Source organism: Rhagoletis zephyria, unplaced genomic scaffold, assembly GCF_001687245.7.
Source record: "Rhagoletis zephyria isolate East Lansing unplaced genomic scaffold, Rhagoletis_zephyria_1.1 Rzeph_scaffold_01995, whole genome shotgun sequence".
In the NCBI taxonomy this organism is placed as follows: Eukaryota; Metazoa; Arthropoda; class Insecta; order Diptera; family Tephritidae; genus Rhagoletis; species Rhagoletis zephyria.
The window spans coordinates 46870-58446 of record NW_016159079.1 but is presented as its reverse complement, the minus strand read 5'-3'; the positions used below and the strand labels follow the sequence as shown (position 1 = coordinate 58446).

The window sequence follows — 11577 nt, the reverse complement described above, 5'->3', positions numbered from 1 at the left end:
GGAGTATACTTATTTTTCATTATCGCCTCTCTACTAGAACTTAAATTCGCTTACTACTAAACTAAAGCATTAAACTAAGTAAAGCATATAATAAACGGCTTGGCATAAATCAATTTGATAGTTTTTTAAGCGCATTGACTTTGCTACTACGTTGTGGGACCACAATAAATCAAAGCGAACGGAGGAAAGACGGAAGAAAGATAAAAAAGGCAAAAGCAGCAAAAATAAAAAGTATTTAAAAGCGGCTGCCGACTTGAGCTTTAACAACAATACAAGCAAAACACAAATGACGAGCGAAAAAAAATAAAGAAAGAAAGAAGCAAATTTGTGAAGAAGGCTTACTTACATACATACGTCTTACTGAAGAGAATGCGCATGCGTAAGGGGGCGGTGCTCAGGCGAAACATAGAGTTGTAAATATGGCTACAATAGGCTGCTGTAAAGTTGCTTTGTATTCCCCCGTTTGGTCGTCGATCAAAGCGTTGTTGAGGCTGAACGGTTGCTCTAAGCATTCACCCAGTGATCCCATAGCAAATTAAGTTGTTGAGCAAAATGACGTGTGGCCGCACCTACCAATCGTACATACATACATACATAGATGGCGGGCGATAGGCAACAAATAACAACAGAAACAATAACAACAAAGCGCAACAAATTAAAAGTAGTAAAACCATAAAATGCAAGTTAGGGGAATAAAATGAAAACCGAAACTACATACAAAATAAATTTTTACGGTAGCTGCAACGCACTTCTTACGCCTTTGGCCTCTTTTGGTTGGTGCTGACAGTTGCAGTGTTTCGCTGTAAATCATAGTAAAATAACCAAAGAAAAAAACTGGGCTATACAATTTTAAAAATAAAAAACGACACTCAACAAACATTTTTATGGCCGAACATGAAAAAAATATTAAAATTGCTCAAAATATTTGTTTTAACTCTTCCGCTCTGTCTGTAATTATTTAAGCAAAATTTTATTCTACATGCCTCGATTTGTACGCCAGCTCTCCGTAATCTGGATTCCATAGAGTAGTCTAATTACTGAGACAGAAGAGCAAGTTAAGCTGACGCTTGCAATTTGTTGCTTAAAAAAATCGCAGGCTATTTGAGAATTGCCCAAATGTATGAAGGAACAAATGAATGAATTTGGTAAAGCAAACAATGTTGCATACTTCTGGGCACGCCATTTGCCAATTTAATAAACAGGAGAAAGCACTGTTGATCAAAATATCAATTGATATAAGCTATATAAAGATCGCCTAGATTGTATAAAATTCACTTTCCGTTTATTATTCCAGCTGTTAATCAATTTTTATTTTGTATTTTCTTTCATTACAGTTCGTTCAAGATTGGCATCACTGCATGGATTTTGAGGATTGCAAAAATGTAAGTTTTAAAGCTTAATAAATAATTAGTTTCAAGGTTTAAATAGTTAAGTTGAAAGCCAAAAAATGTATGACTAAAAAATTTACCCAATAATTAAAAAAAATGTATTACATAAACTTTATTGAAAAAAATTTGGCACTAATAAAATTAAAAAAGTTATTCAAAATATTTTGTTAGGTCAAAATTTTGTAATGGTTAATTTTTTTTTATATAAAATAAAAAAAACCGAATCAGCTTAACTATCTTATCCTTTGGACTTAGAAATTTTGAACTGCGCTCATTGAAAATAACTAAGAACATAGTCTAATGTTAAAGGCAAACTTAAAAAAAATGTGTTCAAAAACCTCTGCAAAAATTTTAATTTTCACTGAGCGTAGTTCCTCACGAGCCAGAAATGGTACTCTTTTGTAAGCATACTCGTATTTATGTGTCATTGTAAATAAATATATGTAATATATGTTACCTGTATTAGCTTTATTATGAATATAACCGTCATAAATCTCATCGCATTATCCATTTACTCTGCAACTCCAACATTCCTCTATGTATGAAAATGTACTTATTTTTTGTTTGTACAAATTACTCATATGCAACCCCTAAACACTATATACTACAATACACTCAAGGATGTTATTTTTACCACTCCTTTGCTCCTCATGGTCCACGCATTCAAATAAAAGTATGTACCTTTTTTAATTATTACCAATACCTACTCCCTTTTTCTTAGTTATGTAAGTACTTTTTCCTGCATAACGGAGATACTCCGAAACAAATTAGCGCCCGTTAAGTGTTGATGTCCTTTTAATTTAAGCGCCTTTTGACAGCCAAACCCACCAACATATTTGTGTATGTAAGTAGTAACACACACGCTGCACCTATCCCAGTTCGATTGGCTCGAATACATTCCGTTCTATGCAACACTGTCATATCACTTCCTTCAGACGTCGACGTTTTCAGCGCAGCTGGCTGGCTCACCACGCGAAATCTGAAGCGCCGGTTGGCCTGCATTTAATTAAGTATTTAAAATTTAACTACCTTTTTATACCAGGAAGGATTGCTGTGCCGCCTTGCATGCCATTTGCACTCACTCTTCCCCCCACTCGCTAACTATGTACACAAATACAAACGTAGAATTTTGCACAAACTCACAGATTGAATGTAAGTACATATCTACATACATTGTTGCTGTAAGCCATCGCAAGTTTATTCCTCTGTATTTGTAGTTTATACAAGGTTGCTCTATTTAATTAGCAAGGAAGTAGTTTCGAGCCAGTACCATTTCCCGCCCATAAGCTTTTACTTCCGCCATGCGCTGCTCTGCGCTTTGTTTAACTTTTTAAAGTTTTTATTATAAAATCGTTTTTTTTTTTTTGGTTTTGCTCGATATCATATGGCAGTGATTGTTGCAAGCCTACCTACTACTATCTATGTTCCATACCCCCTACGCCAGCGTACGGGTCCTAACTACTCTTTTCACTGGCTCTGCGCGCCAACGGTGCCGCAACATTTTATGACTTTCGTCAGTCGCGACTGCATTTAAGTACATACCCTAGTGGGGAAGTGGCAGGGGTAGTTGCAAATAATATGCTGTAATTGTAAAATGTATAGTTTGTATGCTGCAGCGTTGTAGAGAAAAGTAGTATTAATGCATTTGAGAGCCTCAAATATTTAAACTTGGTCGCTTTTTGTGTTTTTTTTTTTTGTTTTTTGAAAAGTCTGTAAAAAGTAAATGTGTAAAATGGCATAAAAGTTTGGCACAAAAAAAGGAGTAGATAATAAAAACATAGACCAACTCAACTGCCGCCGCTTTAATTTTTCTCTTCCCTTTAGGACTTTTAATTAAACTAATTAAAACGTTGTTATGAAGCAGCGAATGGGACTGGGGGTTGTGCAAAGTAATCATTTCAGTCCGCACGCCCATAAATCAGGCAAACAGAGTTGCATTCAAGTCAGACCGCGCTGCATGTACAATTGTATGTATGTATGTATGTATTTTACGATTGTGAGCTATCCATTTTTCTTTGTGCATTTCGTTCAACCATTTCTTGCGCTCTGTTGCTGGGTATCAATTTCATTGCCCCCAAGTTTTTATTTTATTTTTAATTTTTTTTTAATTTTTTGTTTTCCTTTATAAAGCTAATAAACCTTAAGTACGAACGTAGTGCCGTAGAAAAGGTAGTAAGAGCGGTAGTTAGTACTGTGTTAATGTTGCTCATATGAATACTCAAGTGCACTTGCTGTGCCTCGCAAGCGTCATGCTAAGCTAATCAAGCGACGGCAATGGCCAACCAAAAGTCGGCGCTCCGTTTTTGCTTTTAGCGCTGCTCCCTTTCTTCTTTAGTGTTGTTTTTTTTTGTACTTTTTTGCGCAGTTTTTGTTTGCAAAAGGCAATTGACACTTGTGCTGCAGGCACAATTGCAACATAAGTGGCGAATGACGACGTTGCACTGTTAGCGTCACACATATGTGGACAACCATTTGCACGGCTGTTGCAGCTAAGGGATAGAGCACCAGCGGCTGATGCCTGCGAGAGTGTGTGGGTGAAAGCAGAGAAAACGAATGGCGCATTTTTTATAGAAACAGAAATGATTAACTTGAGCGAAGGTTTTTGTTTTCAATTATTTTTTGAAAAAAAAACCCTGAGCCACAACAAAGAAAAGAGAGCACGCAACTTCAAAGGCAATGTTGCCGCCCAAGCCAACTTTAACGGCTAAGCGTTGCCACTGAAGTTGAGGTATGAAATAAAATAAATAGTCAACTTAGGCGACAATGCGCACAGAAGTAAGCAACATTCAGTGCTTAAAAGCAAGCAGATTTCCAAAGTACTCAGGTGTGTTCGTCTCGTCCTTGCAAAGACGTGGCGGTCAACCCTTTTCAAGGCAGGGTGGTCGAGTCATCAACCCCAAAAAGTTGTCTGCAGTGCCATCTATTTTGTGAGATTGAGTGCAACATGAGGTTTGCATATCGGCAGCCGCTTCGAAGTCTGCCACCCAGGGCAGAGCCGTCTTCGATTCGTCACTTTTCTGCGGGCTATGACTTCCGCTCGCTTACCGAAACATGTTTGCATGTGAAAGCAACAACAAAGTTAGCTAGCACGGATAGACGATAGCGAGTTTGGTTGTACCTCATTGAGTTCGTTCGTTTCGCCACTCGCTAACTGTTGGCGAATCGATGACCGCTATTGAGTTCGTTCGTTTGTTTCGCCACTCGCCAGCTGTTGGAGAATTGATAGTTGGGACTTGCATTGGCCAACTAGTTCTGAAATAAATAGACTAAAGCTTCGCGATCCCTCAACAACTAGACTACAGACTTCGATATATCTGGACTCCTGATCCTAACCATCTGTCAGTTTTAGAGGCATCAATAAGAATCCTACAATATGTAAGCTCGGGCTCAGCATTGGAGTTAAGCAAGCGCTCCGATTCAGATCTATCAATTTACGTCTAACTCCACACTGCATCACACCGATAACCACAATTGAAATTGAAATTGAAATTGAATATCTTTTAAGCCTACAAATGTCTTTAACGACCTCGTCGTGCATATGTAGAAACATTAAGTTCCGATAGGCTTAGCTTAGTGTACCGATGGTTCTTTGAAGTCCTGTGACCAGATTTCCCACGTTTTTGTTTAAGAGTTCATTCTACCACACACTAAATGCAAAGTTGATGATGGTGTAACTCCATGGGTCCCCTCTTCTTAGGAGCATCGCTATTGGTTTAAAAGTTTCCTCGAGTCACTCCTGAACTTCTGAAGCTCCAAACTTTACCAGAGAAAAGGTCTGTGGCCAAGGCAAGAGCAATACGGACAAGCCTTATTCAAAATGAAACGAAGGGCACCAATGCCATGCGTGCATCGAATTCGGATTAGGCGGCGCAACAATCCATAGAAACAATACACTTTGCTTTTGCTGATTTCTCAAGAAAATTTTCAAGTCAAACGAATTTAACGACAAAGTTCTCAGCACAGGTCTTTCTGTAGCTTTATTCAATACTTAAATGGCAAAAATGCCGACTCAAAAAACAAAATTACTTTCGAAAACTTTTTTGGCCATCAAGTGCGATTATAGAAATTTGCACCTTATGGAAATAATACAAAAGATAACCAACATCTTTACTCAGTATAAATAGTAAATGTAAGAATAGCTAGCTTCTAATATTTTTGCTCCGTTAACATTACCCCAAAAACCAATTCACCACTGCCACTAGCAATTTTAAATTGAATATATCAAATGTGGCACGTATGCCAATTTCTCATGTGCCGCGCGGCTGTCATAAGTTGCCATAACCCCAAAGTACAAGCTGATTCATTGCTTCGGCCCTTTAAATAAAGTCTGGCAATTTTATTGCCTATATAAAATGAATTTTTTGGCAACATTTTACAAAATGTGCAGCTGTGTGTGTGTGTGTGTGTGCTTGCCGCCCATTTTTCATAGCTGTTGGAGCTGTAGACGCCAGAGTATTTATGCCTAAGTGGCATATATTTCAAGTCAACGACATACATACATACTTCCATATATGTATGCACAAACGCCACATGTATTTGGACTTATCGCAGCACAAAAATACCGCCAGCCGACAAACGTACCCACACACACACACACACACACACACACACACACACGCTTTTTCTTCAACAATACAAAACAATTCAATTTTCAGTCGTATCTGTGTGTATGAAAAAGTTGAAATAAAGAAATAAAGGAGAAAAAGCGGAAAATTGGTGAATCGACCGACTCTCGATGCAACTTGGACGAAAGAAAAGCCAACTCGTAAATGCAATTTATTTATTATTGTGGCATACTCGCAGTCAAAGGCCAAAGAGCAAAACCGCACAGTGCAGCGCTGGAAGGAGGTGTAGCGGCGGAAAGGGCAGATGGCGCAATGTAAAGATAAATACTTTCGGCGAGGAGCTGTCAAAATTATTCCGTTTGGCACAGTTGCAGCTGATTGCGGTGCAAGCCAGCGAACTTGCAACAGAACAATGTGTGTAGGCCCAGCATTTGTATTTGTTTGCTTTCCACTGAGCCATCGATAGTGTGGCACTCGGTCGACTGCTGCATCGATTACTTGCGTTCATTTTTCGGCTTTCGGCTTTCGGTTTTCACCGGCTTTCCCTCGTTCTCTGCGTGCTGACATAATAAAGTATGCATTTGGCCCGTTTTCGCAACAATTGCAAATGAAAATGAAAACGTTGCACAAACAAATGTTGCCACATAACGAGTATTGTAAGCAGTACACAGTACAGTGAATCAAGGCACAAAGAATCGTATAAGCGAGCGTCCAACATAGTGGTGCCCCGCGGTCCACAAGCCTCTGAAGCCAAAAGCTGAAATTAGTCGAGAACGCAGAACGTATACTTAAACGCAGTCTGTATACGCAGAATTTTGTCGATTACTGGAGCCCTCAGTGTTGCTTACTACAGTGTTGCCACTCTTCAATGCCTTTTCATAAACTTACCCTTTCAACCACAATTTTTCGTGCTATAATAGATTGTAACTAAATATAAACTACTTAGTTTTCAACAAAAACCTTATTTAATAGTAAATTTCAAATATTTTAAACATATTTCGAATAGGAACTTATAACTTTTTTACCATCTGCAAAACTGACGAAGTGGCAACCATCTAAAGAAGGAGAAATCAGCTGACACGGAAAAATCTAAATTCCGCAGATTTCTGCGCTACGGGCTACAACTACAGAAAAATTCTGCGGTGTTGAGTTTTCATTTACATGGCGCTTTGGTAAGACAGATCGTGTCAGCTGACTCGGGTTTACGTACCGGTAGGTTTACGTTCTTGACTAATTTCAGCTTTAGCTCACGCAGCCTACTATTTTTTTGCTGCATCTAACTACCCAGTGGGAAAATGTAGTGTATAATAATCGACAAAATAATCAGTAAAACAGCCCACGGCGGTGCGGCATTCAAATTTGTATTACCTAGTAATCGAGGATTGTATGCAGATTAATAAGAATTTTTTGGGACTTTTTGCATTCATTAGATTGCCGATTACACGTTTATCAGTAATAGAATATAAAAATAATAAGAAATGCATTGAATTATTTATCACGCATGTAACGCACTTTTCCGACCGGGTATATGTATACTTACACAAACACATACGCACATACTGGTCGATTGCAAAACAAGAAGCATTGGAAAAAGCACTGCGCGCACACGGGCAGGAAACCCCCGAAAAAAGAATAAAAAATCAGAAAAGGAACTTGGAGCTCGAGCGGAAGGAAAGCAAAGAGAACATGAGAAAGTGGAGAAAATGTCAACACAGCCAAACAAAAAATGTGAAAAATTTGGGTCAATTGAAAATTTATCGACAAAGCCGAATGCCAGCATACATATTTGGACACATATACATATATAAGAGTGTATCCATATGCAACTATGTACATATGTATTTATGTATAGCATTTCAAAGCCTGCTGCACCTTGCCGCTCATAGCCAGTTGGTAGTATGTGTGTATGTAGTACGAGTATTGCCATCATTTATTTGAGCGCCGTACTTATTGCAACAACACAACTAACTAGTGCGCTTTATTACAATGCCTCGGCGTGCTGCTGATATCGACTTCGACTTCGACGACGACGACGACAAGTAGGGCGTAGTTTGGTAATATTATCTTTGGCTGACTCTGTTGGATTAGCAGCAAGGGTAGCAGGGGCATGGCGGCAAGCGGAAGTCAGCTTGTACTGTCGTCATGTGCACCAATTTTCGTGCTGGCAAAAAAATGTTAGGTTTTTGCTTAGTTTTTCTTTTTGGTGATTTTCTTTAAATGTGAACGATCTGCTCTGATTCACCTAGTGGCATAGTCATCGATTGGTTTGCTAGGGCAAAAAAATTAACTACATACCTCATTACTAGGTACACAAGTAAGTGTGCTACATTACTGTTATTATTCGGTTTTCGCAGTGAATTTAAACATTGAAGTGCTTTTTTATCCCAACAAATATGAACTTCTTTAACGTTTAAATTTACTGTAATGTAGCACACTTACTTATGTATCTAGTAATGAGGTATTTTGAAAATTCTGAATAAATGGTTTAAAGTTTTTGGGGGACTTTTGGTAAAATTTGTGGAATTTTGATAATTTTTGTACAAAGTTTGAAAGTTTGTTTGTGGTTACCTCCTTATATTAGGAAGGGGCAATGCTTCCGCGTACCGAATAAAGGCAATCGTTTCCGATGGGCTATTTGACATTGGGTCTGTTCGTTGAGTGCATTAGAGTACCCTAGTGTAAGAAAAAATGTTCGAAGAAGGTTTTCTGATACATGTGCCCTCATCGCGCAGACGTATTCGCTGTCCTCTGTAAAGTGACAGTTAGGAAAAATTATAATTTCGAAAAATACCCAAAAAGTTACGCACCTCGGCTACACTTCGAAAGTTAAAATACCTTAAATTAATTTCATTAAGTTCGATAAGTGCTGCAGAAAGTTATATTATCTCTATTGTTAGGGTTCTCATTCGTAATCGTATTTGTATTCCTCTTCGTATTCTACTTTGTATTCATATTCCTCTTAGAGTGCGTCATCGCCTTTGTCTACGTATTTGTCTGCGTCTTCAGTTTTGTTGTCCTATTCGAGTTCCGGTTAGTATTATCCTTTGTGTTCGTTTCTTAAACTGTCACACTCTTGTATGGCAAAAAAGGCACATTTTCTGCCCTATTGTCAGGGGAGATGGTTGTCCTGAAAATCAGGTGGTTTTTTAAAAAGACAATATTATGAAATGTGTGAGCTAGACAAGGACAAGAAGGCAAAAACAAGCCCTTTTTGTGGGTTGAGTGTAACATCATTTTTTGGAAGAAACGAAATCACAATTAGTTCTCCGGCATTCTCGTTAAAAGGGTACATTCGTATCGTTCTCAAGTCCGTCGAACCAAATAAGTATCCTCTCTATATATCTATTAAATCTTAAGAAAACTAAGTTCCATACCTTTACCAGGTGTTATATTAAGGTCCAGGCGTTACTTCGGTGAATATTTTTGTCTCATGGCCTGTTAGCGAAAACTTTTTGAGTAAAAATCTATAAGTTATGTTTTCGAATTGACTAAATTGGAAATCTTTTTTAATCCACGGTAGGCCAGTAGCCATAATTAAATTGCACAAGTTTCGTTTTTTTTTAAATCGACACAATTTTTCTAAAACCAATACCTACAAACGCCATTTTATATTTCATGCTGCGCTGAAATTTTTTTCGGTACGTTGCCATTTGCATATTTTTAAATCAAATTAAGATTGCATGCAATCGCAAAGGTTTCAAATATTTTCAACTTTAAAAAATTTCTAAAGTAAATCTCCGCTAAGCCGATTCTGTTCGGTCGGTTGTTCTTACAGCCAACGGCCACAGACCACAGCACCACAGCACCACAGCACCACAGAACCCATAAATATGCAAACATAGAAAAAACAAAAACACATGTAAAGTTATAAGAAGCTGCGCAGGCAAGCAAGTTGCAAAAAAACCACTCTCTCTTGTCTATGCTAAGGATAAATATCCTGGCATTTCTTTTGCCAAGCGTGCAATAATCCTTACCTTATGCAGCGCAGTAACTTCCACGAGTGAGCCACACACAGTCGTATGTAACTCTTAGGCACGGTGCACATTAGAGCGATACGACACGCGCGATACCGTATGTCGCCGCAGTGTCGCTGTTGTGCAAGTGAGCACAGTTTCCATCGCTTCCGACCAATTCCCAAATACCCATACCTATATTGCATGTCGATGTCGCTTTCATATCGTATCGCGTATCGTATCGCCTATCGTATCGCTCTAATGTGCTCTGTGCCTTAGTGTACATATGGGCAAATCCCAAAAGGGAATAAACTACAATATAATAATAACAAATACAAACAAAACATATATAAAAGTATAAATATAAACACAACATTATCACGCTGGCATACACTTACAAATACTCGCTGTACTTAAATGCATAGGAAGATATGTAAGAACAAAGCTATTGGCATGCCCAGCAACAACACCAATAGAATTTACGGTGACATATTTACAGCTGTTCCTTACATCTGTATGTATATACATATACAAACATTTGGTGTGTAAGATCAAATATAAAAGGAAGAAGGAGAAAAGAAATCGGAAATACAATACGAACTGATATTTGAGGCAATTAGCTTACCACTGAGAAGAACTGCTGTAATATACGTACATACGTACATAGCTTCCGTCTTTGACTTGACCGGTATAAGGCAAACAACACTCATTGGGCAAGCATATGCATAAATAAATTGATAGCACTGCATGTAAACCGATTATATATCCTATTGTATGTATGTGCCTAGATACATACGCATATCAATAGTTACTTTAAAGCAGACAAGACTCCTGTAGAACCACCAGTACTAGCTAAAAGGAAGTGTAAACGGAGCTTAGAGCAAATGCTAATACTCTGAAAAAAAGTAAGTAGATCAGCAATATTGGAGTGCAAAGATCCTGCAAGTAATTGCCATGAACTGATCGTTTGATTTAAGAAATTTAGAGCAGTTGATATGCTTAAGAATATTATAAGTACCGAGCATCCATAATCATGATTTTTAAATTTAACACTGCGACCCTAAGGCTAACCATTCCAAATAACTTGCATACATTAAGATAAGCAGAAAACATGCCAAGGATGCTGACGAATTTAAATAATCTGGAAAATCTCAACGAAAAAAATATCAAATTACCAACACAATACTACTACCATATATGTATTATGTATGTACATCCCATTGAAACCCCAAAGGCCAAAAAAAGTAGTGAACAGACTTCTTAGATATTTAGTGATTGTAAAAAATGGCCGAAATTCAATCGAATACATACATACATAAGTATATATTTAGGGGAAAACGAAAATCTAAACATATCTAACGTTTATCGGAATCAAATGTTTATGGTGGTGGACAATACCTACATACTTACTAGCATTCGAAGAAATAGTCATGGACATACAAGCATACACATCACCAAAAAAAAAAAATGTACTGTAGCAATGAGAACACCTATTTTGTCATACCCAAGGGCATACATATGTACATGAGGATGTGCCATATCTTTGCTGTTTTTTTGTTCTCCACACCTAAAAATCCTTTATTGGGTGTAGTTTTGTTTACACAGTCATACTGGCGAACTAAATTCTCTCACTCCATTTGAAGACCCTGGTATTTGTTTTTTCGTTTACAT

General features: G+C 37.8%; 1 protein-coding gene across 2 annotated transcripts in view; it reads left to right on the top strand.

The window, feature by feature from the left end:
* The first annotated feature begins 446 nt into the window (after positions 1-446).
* Positions 447-11577, top strand: part of LOC108365773 (uncharacterized) — a 33388-nt gene continuing 22257 nt past the window's right edge. For both annotated transcript variants that reach the window (XM_017619919.1, XM_017619918.1), the window contains exons 1-3: positions 447-451; positions 549-552; positions 1333-1382. In XM_017619919.1, coding sequence (XP_017475408.1) covers positions 1359-1382 — 24 coding nt within the window. In that variant the 5' untranslated portion in view covers positions 447-451; positions 549-552; positions 1333-1358. The remainder of the gene's footprint in view (positions 452-548; positions 553-1332; positions 1383-11577) is intronic.